Source organism: Muntiacus reevesi, chromosome 2 (genome assembly GCF_963930625.1).
Source record: "Muntiacus reevesi chromosome 2, mMunRee1.1, whole genome shotgun sequence".
Lineage (NCBI taxonomy): Eukaryota > Metazoa > Chordata > Mammalia > Artiodactyla > Cervidae > Muntiacus > Muntiacus reevesi.
Genome location: NC_089250.1, coordinates 213,960,579 through 213,975,800, shown reverse-complemented (window position 1 = coordinate 213,975,800; position 15,222 = coordinate 213,960,579). Strand labels below are relative to the sequence as shown.

Below are 15,222 nucleotides of genomic sequence, written 5' to 3'. Positions count from 1 at the left end.
CATTTCCCTTATGATGACGGAAGCAGAACCTCTTTTCCAATGTCACCTGGCTCCTTGTTGGTCTTCCTCTATGTCTTGTCTTTTTCAATTCTTTGCCAAGAAGCATTTTCAGTCCTCACTTTGCTCCATCTTTCTGTTGCCTTTGCCCCTGTTGCCAGCTATGTAGAACTTTAGGTTTGAAATGGTTGGAATTCTGCAGACAATGTTCCACTGGATCTCAGAATCCATGGTTACTATTGAAAATTCCGGTGCCATGCTGATTCCTGATCTTTAGTAGGTGACCTGCTTTTTTCTGTCTGAAAGTGTTTGAGATCGTCTCTTCAGCCCTGACAGTCTGAGATTTCATGACACACCTTTTATGGGTCTCTTTGCATTTGTCAGAATGGACCCCTTTTAATCAAGAGACTCATTTGTCAGTTCTGGGGAATCTTCTGTGTTTTTTCTTAAGTAATTTCTTTTTCTTTGTTATTTCTTTTCTGGACTCTCCTGTTGAATGTCAGTCATCCTGGACCGAGTCTCTCTCTCGCTTTTCTTCCTCTCTTTCTTTCCCTCTCTCTTGTTCTCATTTTATTTCTCTTGATTTCAACGTTTAACTCTTCTGTAGGGGTTTAGGTTTCAGTTCTTGTAGTTTTCATTTCCCAGAGCGTTCTTGTGTTCTCTGGGCAGTTTTCATGGCTTCCTCAGTAGGATGCCAAGCGAGGAGGGGCAGGGGGGGATAAGGTGGCCTGGGCTCCTCACTCTGCCTTCCTCCTCTCCCCGAGAGCCGCCTCTGAGGTTCCTGCATGGCTCCTCCAGTCTGGACTCTGGTGCTGCTGCTGGGGGCTGCCTGCGGCCAGGGCCACATGCCTGCCCCCACCCGGTAAGCTGGGCTCAGGAGGGCTTTGGGGGTGCCTTTGAGGAAGAGAGTGAGGGGCAAAGCTGGAAGGGACAAGTGGGCTGGTGATGAACGGTGTGGCCCCGGGGAGGAAGGAGGGACCCCCTGATGGGTGTTAGGAGGCTCCGGGCGGGGCCCTGCAGCCTGCTGAGCCTGGACCTGGGGGTGTGAGCCGCTGAGCAGAAGCGGGACAGAAGTGAGGTGTCAGGGGACAGGGAGGAGGTGCAGAGCTCGGAAGACAGGTCTGGGGGCGGCAAGGGGGGACAGAGAGGCTGGGTTCTAAGAAAATGGACAAAACCCAGGGCAGACCCAGTGGACAGAGACACAGCAAGTAGGAAGCAGCAACAAATGATGGATGGCTTGGTGTCCTGGAGCTTGTTTGAGAGGATTTTTTTTAACATTTATCGATGTGGCTGTGTCGGGTCTTAGTTGCGGCAATCGGGATTTTCGCTGCATCGTGCGGGCTCAGTCACTATGGCATGTGGGCTCGGTCGTTGCCGCATGCAGGCCTGGTCCCCCCAGGGCATGTGGGATCCTAGTTCCCCAACCAGGGATCGAACCCTAGTCCCCTGCATTGCAAGGCAGATTCTTAACCACTAAACCACCAGGGAAGTCCCATGTTTGAAGGGATATGGACAAACAGGACTTGAACTACTAAAACAAACAGCTGTCCTATGTGGCCCACGACACCGGGGAAAGGCCACTGGCATCTCTGTGGAATCTGTAAGGTGTCACTGGTCTCTGTGTTCAGTCAGGGCAGGACTGTCCCCACCACCCATCTGGCAATACCAGGCCCACATGGTCCCTACTCCGTGGGGAAAACTTGGGCAACAGCCCAGGAAAACCTCGACCTGAAAGAAAGAGATGCCTCAGATGTAAACTCCCAGGTGGTGTGTGAGAATTCCCAGACAGAGAAGCTGGTTCTTCTCATGTAAGAGAACCACGCGTGACATCCCGGGCACAGCAGGTGGAGGGAGCCAGAGGGGACATGAGGCGCTTGGAGGGGAGATGCTTTTTAGGGGACAGAAGACAAGGTGAGAAGGCTGTGCGTGACGTTTTTGAAAACCCTCAAGTAAGTGTATGTTCCCTGCATACACGTTGATACAATATGAATAAAAAGAAAGGAACAAACTTCCAGAAAGCTCACAATCATGGAGGCTTAGCGGTTCTTGGTAATGACGAGAACTACATTCCCCCCCACCTTTCCAAATCAATACCAAGGAAAGAGAAGCCTCCAGACTGGAAGCCCCTCGCTCGCAGCTCGCGGGAAAACTGTGAGTTGAAACCCGGGACTGCTCGGAACTCCGGTCTCTCCCAGGGGTGGCCACCTCAGGTGACCTCGGCCCTGCGTTGACATAAACATGTAATAAATACTTGAAGGGCAACCCTCAGAGGATGGAGGGTGGAGGGAGCCGGGGAGGAGCAAAGAACAAGCCCTGTCCGAAAGGTTCACATTCAAATGAACAACAGCAAGGCAGGAGCCTGCCTGCCTGGGACCTTGGCTTGCCACCCCCGACCTAGACGTCCTGCCCACCCTCCGCACACACCACCGGGGCTGGCTCTGCAGGCTCCCCCCTCCTCTCCCCAGCCATTCTCACCCACTGTGATTTTGAGGATGACTCCAGACCCCTCTGTGATTGGAGCCAAGCGACTAAAGACGATGGAGACTGGACTCGAGAAAGCCAGCCCTCCCCCACCAGCGGCACTGGGCCCCCCGGGGGATACCCCAGTGGAGGTGAGGAGGCTGAAGGTTTAGGGAGGCAGCTAGAAGGTGGACATGGGCAGGTCTGAGTGCAGGGAGCCGGCAGGAAGTGGGTGTTAGGGCTCTGGGAAAGGGCCGGGGGGCAGCCCTTGGGGGGGGTTGGGTGGGGGGGTGGGCAAGGCTTCATCATTCAGGGCTCTGCCTCCCCCAGAGGGCTACTACCTGCACATGGACTCCAGCGCCTTCCACCCGGGCGGGGTGGCCCGCCTGCGAAGCCCCCCGATATGGGAGCAGGGCCCCCTCTGCGTGCGCTTTGTCTACTACATGTTTGGGCTGTCGTGGGGCGCCCAACTCAAGCTGTGGCTGGCCTCAGATGCCAAGGGCAAGCACCCCAACCTGCTGTGGAAACACGTGAACACGCAAAGCCCCTCCTGGATCCCTACCGCCGTCACGGTGCCTCTGGGCCTCGTCCTGCCCAGCCGGGTGAGGCTGCAGGCAGAGTCTGAGGTCCCCGTGGGAATCTGGGTGTTGGGCGGGGGGTCCAGGAGGGGGCACAGGGGCTGGGGGGCTTCTGAGTTCAGGCAGGACAGTGGGAGCCTGAGGCAAAGGGGCTCATGGGGCGGGTGGCCCCCTCCTCCCTCCCGCAGCTGATATTTGAAGGCACGTGGGGCAGCACGACTTATCTGGACATCGCTCTGGACGCTATCTCCATCCGCCGGGGCTCCTGCAATCGGGGTGAGCCCACATCCTGCCTCCTCTCTCTCCTCACCCTTTATGTAGGCAGCCAGGTGGTACGACTCGCTCAGGGACCGTGACCTTGGCTTCTCCTAGACTTAGGGCGACTTGCTTCCATCTGCCTCCACACCCCACACCTGATTCCTGAAGTTGCCACGTCTGAAGACAGGTTCTCCTGGAACACATAACGGGCGACACCTGTCCTAAAGTGACTGGCCTTTCTGGTTTGCCCAGGGCTGTACCTATGTTAGCACCAAAAGTCCTACATCCCAGGAAACCCTCAGTCTCTGACAAACATGGGTGTCTGGTCGACCTGGCTGTAATTAATACTCCAGATCCATTCAGAATTGGCCCTCTAAGCTGATGTTTGAGATTCAAGGAGAATAAATTCAAAGGAAGGGGAATAAATGCACCAGAAGGTGCATGCAAGGAACTAACACTTAATGAGCACAGGCACTGTGCGAGATGCTCCTGCCGTGATGTAACTTACAACAGGCCGGTGCTCTTGTTCCCAGTTTATTGATGGGGAAACTGAGACTTGGACGGCTTACGTAACCTGTGGCAGGAACACAGCCGCTGGGGAGGGGGACCAAATCTGCCTGGCAAGCTGGCAGTGGTAACATCAGGACCCAGGTTGGGACTCGGGAGTCTGACTCCAGACTGGGGCGATCTTTCTTTTTTTATTTTATTTTATATGGGAGTATTGGACTTCCCAGGTGGCACGAGTGGTAAAGAACCTACCTGCTAAAGCAGGAGACTCCAGAGGTGCGGGTTTGATCCCTGGGTCAGGAAGATCCCTTGGAGGAGGGCATGGCAACCCACTCCAGGATTCTTGCCTGGAGAATCCCATGGACAGAGGAGCCTGGTGGGCTACAGTCCACAGGGTCTCAAAGAGTCGAATATGACTAAGGAGACCTAGCATACATACACACACATGGAGTGTAGCTGATTCGTGATGTTTCGTCTGAGGCATACTTTTCTGAGCCGTCTCCTTCCTCCTTTTTCTCCTCTCAGTCTGCATGATGCAGACGTGCAACTTTGACACTCTGAAAGATCTCTGTGGCTGGAGCTGGATCTCGACGCCCTCTGGGGCCAAGTGGGTCCAGAAGAAGGGGCCGACGGGGGTGCAGGACGTGGGGCCCGAGGGAGACTTCTCTAGCCCTGGGGGTGAGTAATGGCCACGCTTCTGTCTTCTGACTTTCTGAGCCTCTAGAGACTTTTGCGGGCATTTACGATGCTTCTCTGACCACCCTACAGTAACTCCCGTGGGATGGAGTTACCTCCAACCTCCATCAGCTTAAGTTACAAGGCAGAAAGCAGACTGTAAGTGCCCAGCCAGCTCCCCCCGCCATTGCCACCCCCAAAGCTCTACCCGGCAGACCCAACACCACCCTCTCCTCACCTCTTTTCCCCGTCACCCTTCCTTCATTCATCCAACAAACATTTATTGAGCACCTACGATGTGCCAGGTACTATCCCAGACCAGATAGGTGTGGGAGGAGATGGGGAGACAGTTCCTGAAACAATGAAGAAGTAAATTATACAGTTATAAGTTGACCAGTGCTATCAGGGGGAAAAAAATTGTACAAAGTAAGGGGATTGGGAGCAGGGTAGGCTGGGAATTTTAAATAGGGAAGTCAGAGGAGGTCTCATAGAGGTCACGTTTGAGCATAAACTTTTAGGAGGTGAGGGAGAGGGGCATGAAATTATTGAGGGGAAGAACATTCTAAGCAAAGGGGCCAGTCTTGCAAAGACCCTGAGGGGGCAGTGGATTGAGGGGTGGGTGTTGAAGCACAGCAGGTAGCCACATGCCTAGGATGGAGAAGATGAGCCCAGATGGGTCCTGGGCGGTTCAGACCACTTGGAGCTTTGAAGGCCGTTGTCAGGACTAACTGTGGCTTTTATTCTACATGGATGCAGCGGCCATTGCAGGAGCAGGGGAGTGGCCTGCTCTGACTTACGTTTAAAAGAATCACCAGGTTGTTTTTGTACTAGAATCCACTGAAGGGACAGGGCAAGGGCAGAGTCCATTCTTCTCCATCCTTCCCTCTGATCCCCTCCACTGATCTTTTCTGCTGCCTGAGGTTTGCCTTCTAGAAAGACTTGGAGAAAACCCCACCTCACCTTCATACTAAGACCCTGGAGAGCAGGGCCAGCCCATCTCTACATCTCCCTCAGCATTTAGCACTATACCTCATGCCCAGCAGTTTCAGCAAATGTTATCGGGGGTTCCCTTATGTTTTTCCTCTCTTCCTTTTCCCATCTTGCTTCCTTACATCTTCTCATCATTCTTCCCTTCTTCTCCTGCATCTTCTTTTCCGCTTCTCAGACATCCCAGTATCAACACTTGTTGCTTTCTTTCACCCTTTTACCCCTTCCCTCCTCCCTGCCTGTTGGCTCCTTTCTTTTCTCAGGCCCGCTTCCTGCCATTCTCTCCATTTCAGCCTTCTTCTCTCCTCTACAAAGCCCACCTTTCTCGGGGGCTCCCTGGGCCAAGCGTGCTCTCCAGGTAGAAGTCCTTGGGTGTCGTGACACATGCCTCCTTAATCCACATCCCTCCGTGGCTTCCCCCTCTCAGCCCAGCTTCCAGGCTATCTACCAGCTGCATCACGGAGTGAGGTCCAGGCTGACCGGCTGCCTGAGCTGGTGGGCTGGTGGGGGTGGGCGGCTGGGCGCGGACGTCCCCGCAGTCAGCATCATAGCCGCATCTCTCCACTCTGTGAGTCACTCATGTCCAGTGGCTCAAGAACAGGAAGAGGAAGTGACTCTGAGGGGACCTCAAACATCAGAATCCAGAGGACAGGTCTCTGACTGCTGCTTCTGACAAGATGCCGCCTTTCCTGCGTCCTCATCCCGACCTGCCAAGCATTTCTGGAAGAATCCAAGGCCTCAGCCATTCATGTGATGGGTGTGGGCTCACCTCGGTGCTGGCTCATCCTAGGCAGCTGTTAAAGGTCCCCAGGGCCAGGCTCCCTGCCTCTGCAGCCCCCAGCCCTGGGTCACTCCACATTTTACTGATCTTTTCCTCCCCAGATGGCTATTACATGCTCCTGGACCCCAAGAATGCAAAAGCGAGTCAGAAATCTGTCCTCCTGAGCCCCCTGATCCAGTCCTCTGGCTGCCTGAGTCTGTCCTTTCACTACGTCCTCCGTGGCCGGTCTCCCGGTGCAGGCTTCATGGCCTACGCATCTGTCTTGGGTGAGAATGCCAGTGTCACAGGATTCACACTGTCCTGAGGTTCTTTTTCCAGGGTTGGGTTGACGAGGAAATGGGGGGCATCCCCCAGGGTCTGGGGAAATCTGGGATACTGGCAAGATGATTCCGTGGGGTGGAATTTGGGAGCAGGGAGGGCATGGGCTTCTGGAAAAATAGATTTTAAAAAACCAGGAGAGTGAGACAAAAGGATGTGCTGAGAACCTACTCCAGGTATTCCCTCGGCTACTCATCCTTCTGAGTACTGGTGTGACTTCATTTCCCAGCCCCCTTCATCTCATGGCTCTCTTTCGTTCCTTCCATCGTAGGCAGCATCCGGAAACACACCATCTTCTCAGGACAACCTGGACCCAACTGGCAGCCTGTCTCTGTCAATTACACAGGCCAGGGACAGATTCAGGTATAGAGCAGCAAGGGGTCAGGTCTCCTTTTATGGGAGGCGTGCTCGATATTGACATGGACTGAGAGTGTGGGCCCTAGAAGCCGGGTGCCTGGGTCCCTGCATAGAATAAAATCAGATGGAGGGGGCTGAGCTTTTAGGCAGGACTTCCCTGGAAGCTCAGCTGGTAAAGAATCTGCCTGCAGTGCAGGAGAGCCCAGTTCGATTCCTGGATTGGGAAGATCCCCTGGAGGAGAGCATGGCAACTCACTCCAGTATTCTTGCCTGAGGAATCCCTGAGGACAGAGGAGCCTGGCGGGCTACAGCCTATGGGGTTGCAAAGAGCCGGACACGACTGAGCGACTGAGCATGCAGAGTGTTTATGTTGTTTCCTCACTCCTGAGCCCTTCTCCCTCTCCCTTCAGTTCACCCTCGTGGGCGTGTTTGCAAAGATCCCAGAGCCAGCGGTGGCCGTGGATGCAATCAGCATTGCTCCCTGTGGGGGTGAGAGGGGCTCGGAGAACAGGGTGGGGGTTGAGAGGGGAATAGAGAGCATGGCGCAGATTTCTCGCACTTCCCATTCTGATTCCCCAGAGAGCTTTCCTCAGTGTGACTTTGAAGACAAGGACCATCCCTTCTGTGACTGGGTCCAGGTATTACAGGATGGCGGACACTGGACCCAGGGAAGTGCAAATACGCTCATCCATGGTACAGGTCCCTTCGGAATCTCCCTCAGTGGAGGTGAGGAGATGGAGAAGCCCTCAAGGCAACGCGTTCCTGAATCTTCTCACGGCTAGTGGGCGGGCTGATGTGATTGACACAAGATGTAGGTGGTGAGGATCAACCAGGGGGTGTTTACTGGAAAGCGGTAATGGGGCCAGAGCTCTGGAAGCAACAGAGGTAGAATGAGTTGAGGATTATTATGTTCTGGGTTCACTTGAAAACCCCCTAAAAAAATCCAGGCACTGCATTTCTCATTGAGCCCAAGGCCTCAAAATCCACTGTCGTTTTCAGTCAAGACATTTACTGATGCAGCCAGTACAGGAGTCTGGGTTGCTGGTTTGGTTTTCTCTTTCTTTCTGATCCTGCCTTCTTCCAGTGAGAAGTCTACAAAGAGCAGGAAACCAAACCAAACAACAAACAAAAAAGCCCACTGCAATGCGGGGAGTTTGGGTGTTTGCATCTCATCCCCACTTGGAAGGCAAGGCGGCGCTCAGGAAAGCACAGGCCTTGTCCTCTGGGGCTTTCTCACCTTGCCCATTCCCTTCTTATGCCCAGAAAGTCACTTCGTCTACCTTGAGGCTGACAAGTTCTCCCAGGAAGGCCAGTCTTACAAACTGGTGAGCCGGCCCTTCTGTGCCCCGGGTGCCATCTGTGTGGCGTTCACCTACCACATGGATGGCCACGGAAAGGGCACAAAGCTCAGGCTTCAGCTGGGGAGCCCTGCGGGCAGCCCCCCAAGTTCTCTCTGGGAACAAGTTGGGTCTCAGGGCCCTGACTGGCTGAACGAGTCCATGACCATCCCTTCGGGACATCAACAGCCTATGCAGGTGAGGAACGGCGAGAGAGTCACTGTGTGAGCGCCGCCATGGGGCTGGTGAGGGGGATGAATGGCTGGGGTCCAGGAGCACAACCAGGACTGCGAGGATGGATCTCTGGAGGAAGGGCGGAGCAGAGGGCACTCTGTGTTCCCCATCAGGCTCTCCGGCCCCTGGGAAGGCCAGGGTCCACATGGCACTGTTGAGGCCAGAATAAGGCGACATCTTGGTGGAAGACAGACTCTCTGCCCAGAGTCACCGCATTGCCAGGCCTTCACTTCTATTTCTCTCTTGTTTTTTTCTCCCTCGGACCTTCAGCTGATGTTTGAGGTCGAGAGGGGCTCCCACGCTGCCTTCGTCGTTGCTTTGGGTTTCATCTTCATCAGTCAGGGGAGCTGTCGAGGTAAGACAGGACCCCAGGTCCCGGAAAGGGGGCCACGGTCTGGGATGAGCAGCACTTGCTTCTCTGCACACGCTGCTCACAACTCACTGATCAGAGACTTATGAATGCATCCTTTGTCACCCGAACATTACTGACCGGAGGCGTTTCAATGCACTTACATAACAAATTGCTGGCCACAGGCGTTCATTTCTGCAAACACCAACACCGCCCCCGCTCCCGCCACTACCCTTTCAATAATATGTTAAAATGCAAGTCCTCTTATGTGTCCTGATGGCTCAGTTGGTTAAGAATCCACCTGCAATGCAGGAGACCCAGGTTTGATCCCTGAGTCAGGAAGATCCCCTGGAGAAGGGATAGGCTACCCACTCCAGTATTCTTGCCTGAAGAATTCCTTGGACAGAAGAGCCTGGTGAGCTACAGTCCACGGGGTCGCAAAGAGTCGGACACAACTGAGCGACAAACACTTTTGTGCCCGAGGCCCCACAAAGCCCCACAAAAAACATCCCATTTATTTCGTTTCCCGAACCCAGCGCAAGAGCGGACATATATTAGGGGCAGTTTTTGTTGAGTGTTGAGTGAGTGGAGATTGGGTTGGGATTAGAAGAGGTGTGACAAAAGTTACCCACTCCAATTAGATGGGGGTCAAGATGGGGGTGGTGTGATTTTGACTAAACTCCAGGAATTTCTTTTCTTTGCAGGATCTGCATCTACAGCACTCCTTCCCAAACCTCTAGGTCCCCCTACTGGCCCTTCTGAAACCCATGCTCACACAGAAAAACCTGTGACCCCTGAAGAAACACCCACCTCTAGTGAAATATCCCCTGTCCACACAGAAAAACCTGTGACCCCTGAAGAAACATCCACCACCTCCAGTGAAATATCCCCTGTCCCCACAGAAAAACCTGTGACCGCCGCAGAAAAACCAACTGTCCCCAGTGAAACGCCTCCTGTCCCCACAGAAAAGCCTGTGGTTCCCACAGAAAAGCTCACTGTTCCCACAGAAAGACCTATAGTTCCCACAGAAAAGCCCACCATCCTCCCTGAAGAACCCACCTTCCTTCCCGAATGGCCCTTTGTCCCTCCGGAAGGGCCCACCATCCCCACAGAAAAGCCCATTGTCCCCACCGGAAAGACCACCACTCCCACTAAGAAGACCACCATTCCCACAGAAAAACCCACCATCCTCACTGAAGAACCCACCTTCCTACCTGAATGGCTCTTTTTCCCTAGTGAATGGCCCCCTGTCCCTACAGAAAAACCCACAATCCCCGCTGAAAAGACCACCATCCCCACTGAAAAAACAACCATCCCCACAGAAAAAACCATGGTCCCCACAGAAAAGACCACCATTCCCACAGAAAAAACAACCATCTCCACAGAAAAAACCATGGTCCCCACGGAAAAGACCACCATTCCCACAGAGAAAACCACTGTCCCCACTGAAAAGACCACCATTCCCACAGAGAAAACCACTGTCCCCACTGAAAAGACCACCTTTCCCACAGAAAAAAACACTGTCCCCACCAAAAAGACCACCATTCCCACTGAAAAGACCGCCATTCCCACAGAAAAAACAACCATCTCCATAGAAAAAACCACTGTCCCCACTGAAAAGACCACCATTCTCACCAAAAAGACCACCATTCCCACTGAAAAAACAACCATCTCCACAGAGAAAACCACTGTCCCCACTGAAAAGACCACCTTTCCCACAGAAAAAACCACTGTCCCCACTAAAAAGACCACCATTCCCACAGAAAAAACCACTGTCCCTACCAAAAAGACCACCATTCCCACCAAAAATACCACCATTCCCACAGAAAAAACCACTGTCCCCACCAAAAAGACCACCATTCCCACCCAAAAGACCACCATCCCCACAGGAAAACCCGCTGTCCCCACTGAAAGGCCCACAACTCCCATGACACCCCAGCCCAGCCCAGCTCTTGTACCCACTCAGCCGACAGTCTTCACGATGCCAAGTACCTCCATGACCCCTGTGACCCCGGCCACCACTACAACCCCGAGACCTACTCCTGGTATGTGGTGGAGCCTCGGACAAAGAGCTGGAAGTCAGAGACAGTGGTGAGGAGAGAGGGCTGGGGAAACGCATGCTGTAGAAAAGTGCAGTCTCAGAGGGAAGAGGAACCAATCATGGTGACTTTAGAAAGAAAGATGAGGACAACCTTGAGAAGGACGGTGGGGGATGGGTGAGGTGGGGTTGTTGCGAACCAACCAGTAGACTTACTAGTGCTTCTTCTTTTACTGAGATATAATTCACTGCTGTCAGATTCATCCTTTCAAAGTGTCTGATTTGGTGGTTTTAGTGTGTTCACAAAATTGTGCAACCCCCCTCCCTTTTCCATTTCAAGACATTTTGCATCACCTTGAAAAGAAAGCCCATATTCATCAGTGGGTGTTCTCTGTCCCCCAACCCCTCAGCCCTTGACCACCACAAACCTGCTTTCTGTCTCTATGGATTTGCCTGTTCTGGACAATTCATACACAGGAATGATGTTATAGGTGGTTTTCTGTGACTGGCTTCTTTTTTTCTCAGCATGTGTTGTTGTCAAGGTTGTGGTTTATCCAGGCTGTGGTCTGTGTCAGGACTTCGTTGCTTTGAATGGCTGAGTAACATGGCCCTACTTCCTTGAGAAGAATGGTGACGGGGTGGGGGGTTGCCGGGTAGAGGGGAGACAGGAGAAAAGCTGGGGGTTTAATGGAGGCTGGTTTCCCCTCAGCCATGTGCCCCCCGAATGCCCACTACGAACGCTGTGCCTGCCCAGCGTCCTGCCAGAGCCCCAAGCCCACCTGTGGTCTCCTTTGCAAGCCTGGCTGTGTCTGCAATTCAGGCTTTCTGTTCAACGACTCCCGCTGCATCAATGCCTCTTCCTGCAATTGCTTCTACAATGAAAATTACTACCAGGTGAGACCTGGGGCTGTCCACTTCCCCAGAGGGAGACTGTGAGCCGAACCCCTGGGGTCTGGCGCTGCCTGCTCTCCAGTTTGGCATAAATTTGGATCCACGGGACATTCTCAAGGGGTCAGTTCTCGGGCAGTGATGACCTGGTGCTGGAGTCTTTCATTCATAGTTCCCCAGCCAGGGATTGAACCCTCAACCCTTGCAGTGGAGGCGCAGAGTCTTAACCACTGGACCGCCAGGGAAGTCTGGCGGCATGTGGTTTTTGATGGTCACTCTGTTCACACAATAAATATTTGTTAAGCAGTCACTTTGGCCCAGCCTGGCTCTAGGCTGTGCGAAAGATCCTGTCGTCCTGAGGCCCTGTCCTCGGTGCTCCTGGAAGCTTTGAAATTTTTGTATTTCTCCATCCTGTACAGGCAGCCATGATGCACTAGACCCTAGACCAGCCAGCTATTGCAGGGCCCTTATCTCCATCCTGAGGAAAGTCAGGGGTCCCTGTGTATACAGAGAGCCCCGGACACTGAGTACATTCAGGCATTTTCAGGGCAGAATGAAGCATTCCAGAACCTTCTTCCAAAGGAACTTGCAGGGAATTCTCTGGTTGTCTAGTGGTTAGAACTCGGCACTTTCACTGCCAGGGTCCTGGGTTCAATCCCTCATTGGGGAACTAGAGATGTAGCCAAAACAAAACAAACAAACAAGGAATTTGCAGATTCTGATAGGATCGGTCAAAGGAGAGGTGATACTAGTCTTGTCTCTCCTAATTGATTGCTCCCAGGCGCCCCCAGAGTTTCTGGAGCCTGCTGGCCAATGCTGTCCAGAAGGGACAGATACAAGCCTCATATGGCATTTATGTGTCCTAATAGCCACCTTAAAAAAAAGGATGGGACTTCCCTGGTGATCCAGTGGTTAAGACTTCACCTTCCAATGCAGGGGGATGTGGGTTCAATCCCTGGTCAGGAAGCTAAGATCCCACAAGCCTTGGGGCCAAAAAAAACAAAGCAAAACGTAAAAAAGGAGTATTATAACAAATTCAGTAAAGACTTTAAAAATGGTCCAGATCAAAAAAAAATCTTGAAAAAGAAAAAAGGTACAAGGAAACAGGTTAAATTAACTCCAGTCATCTACCTATTTCAACAGGTAATTAATATTTATTAATGAGATTGTTTATGTACCTTTTTTTTTTAATCCAATGAAGTCTTCAAAATACAATGTGTATTTCACACTTAGAGCCGATGTCAATCTGTACCCGCTACATTTGAAGAGCTCAGTGACCAGATGTGGGCTATTGGCCATTATATATATATATATATATATATATTTTTTTTTTTTTTTTTTTTTTTTTTTTTTTTGGCCATTACATTAGACAGAGCCGCTGAGAGTCAGGCTGATCTGAGTTGCAGTCTGGCTCCGGCACTTGTTTACTGAGTGACCCTAGGCAAGGTTCTCTCTTGACCTCTTCAAATCTGTTTCCATATCTATAAAACGTGCACAATGAGATTTTTTACCTCATATGGTTGCTGTGAAGATGAAATTAGGTCCCAACACAGACCAGTTACTTAAATGTTAATTATTATTGTTAGCAATTTATGATGAACATAGTCAACCTATTAAATAAAAGTGCAGTCAGCTATTATTGAATAGTACATCTTCTCAGCTCTGGGGTTCTTCCCATGGAGCATCAGAGTTCCTGCTCGTCTCCTTGAGGCTTTACTTCCTCCTCCAGCCCTCTTAACCTGTCTCCCGGGTGTCCCTGTGTCAGTGTTGGGATAAGCTTCAGCTGTAGCTGGGATAGAACCATCTGGTGATGTCAGAACCATCAGCACCAGGCATCTCTTCCCTCTGCCCCAGGAAACACATATGGATTTATGTTCACTTATAAATGCAATAAACATAAATGGTACCTTTAACCCTCTTGGCATTGGGGTCACCATGAATAGGGCAGGTCCACATTCTGGGGGAGACTTAAGGAGACTTAATATTCATTAAATGAGAACTCTTTGTCAGGCACTGTGCTATGTGTTGGAGCTAAGATAGCGAGTAAAGATGGACACAGTCCCTTGTGGGGGAGCTAATCAAATAATCACAAAAATTAATATAAAAGTGTGGTTGTGTTAAGTCCTGGGAAGGAGAAGTACCCACAGCTAGTTGGGGTGGTCTGGAAGGGCTTCCTGAGAAGGTAACCACCCTTGAGCTGAACTCTGCTGGTTGTATGGGAATGGTTTAGATGGCGGGAAGGGGGACAGGCTCCAACATGGCATGTGCAAAGGGCCTGGGGCGAGCAGGAGTCTGAACAAGGTAAGGTCTGCAGGTGGAGGGGATGAGACCACGGGATGATACATGAGGGAGTGGTACCCTTGTAACCCCAGCCCCCCCCGCTCTCAGTCAGGGACGGAGTGGTTCAGCCCCAACTGCACAGAACATTGCCGCTGCCAGCCTGGCAGTCAGATAGAGTGCCAGCCCTACACGTGCGGGACACACACAGTATGTCAACTGAAGCGTGGCCAGTACGGATGCCACCCCTACGGTGAGACCCCTCACGCTCTCCCCGCCTGTCCCCATGGGTGTGACACCGGGGTCCCCATCCCTTCCTTGACCAGGGGAGCTGGGACCACTAGGTGGGTGAGGTGGCCATGGCGCCTGGCCTGGCAACCCAGCTTCACGCGTCCCCCATGTCCCCTCGGCAGGCACTGCCACCTGCTTCGTCTATGGAGACCCTCATTACTTCACCTTCGATGGGAGGTACTTTAACTTCATGGGCAAGTGCACCTATGTCTTGGCCCAACCCTGTGGCAACTCGACAGGTAGGACCCTGGGGGTGCCTCCCCTCCCCATCCCCATGGCCTGGTCGTGGAGCCCGAGGTCAGGAGAGCTGGGCCTGGGAGCGCATGGGCCGGCGGGGCGGGGCCAGAGCTGATGGCGGGGCAAGATGGGAGCGGACCGACTGGAGAGTGGGGGGTGAGACGCCCACCGGCACGCAGGACCAGACCACGGGGCGAACTCAGGTTAAGACCCCTCTCGGCGCCAGTTGCTTCCTTGGCCTGCTTGGACTGAGGGCACGCCCAGCAGCAGACACCCCCGCTGGCCGGGATAGGCCGGCTTCCCGGGGAACGCAGTCCCAGGCTGTCCCGGAGGACGCCCCCACTCCCGCTGGGGTCCTGCCTCCCCTCTGGCTTTTTCCCCACAGAGTCGGGTGGGGGCGCCCCTCCCCCGTGGGCGCTCAGAAATGTTTCTGGAATGAGCAAGCCGCCTGGCGTTCTCCCCTGATCCCTCCTCTGCCGGCCCAGAGCCCTTCTTCAGGGTGACAGTGAAGAACGAGGAGCGAGGACAGGAGGGTGCATCTTGCCTGAGCAAGGTCTCCGTGACCCTGTCGGAAACCACCATCACCCTGCTCAAGGGCAGACACACGCTGGTAAGGCCGTCCTTCACTCAGCCCTCTGCGGCTGCCGCCGTGG

At 53.1% G+C, this 15,222-nt stretch overlaps 1 protein-coding gene across 1 annotated transcript in view; it reads left to right on the top strand.

The window, feature by feature from the left end:
- Positions 1-782: 782 nt before the first annotated feature.
- The window catches only part of ZAN (zonadhesin), a 38,693-nt gene continuing 24,253 nt past the window's right edge, over positions 783-15,222 (top strand). Inside the window, 17 exon segments of the mRNA XM_065919316.1 lie at positions 783-828; positions 2,089-2,148; positions 2,463-2,609; positions 2,788-3,059; positions 3,224-3,311; positions 4,326-4,478; positions 6,345-6,509; positions 6,833-6,924; positions 7,329-7,407; positions 7,498-7,644; positions 8,182-8,453; positions 8,760-8,881; positions 9,718-10,883; positions 11,586-11,770; positions 14,153-14,294; positions 14,455-14,571; positions 15,055-15,179. Of these exon segments, the coding sequence (XP_065775388.1) occupies positions 783-828; positions 2,089-2,148; positions 2,463-2,609; positions 2,788-3,059; positions 3,224-3,311; positions 4,326-4,478; positions 6,345-6,509; positions 6,833-6,924; positions 7,329-7,407; positions 7,498-7,644; positions 8,182-8,453; positions 8,760-8,881; positions 9,718-10,883; positions 11,586-11,770; positions 14,153-14,294; positions 14,455-14,571; positions 15,055-15,179 (3,378 nt within the window).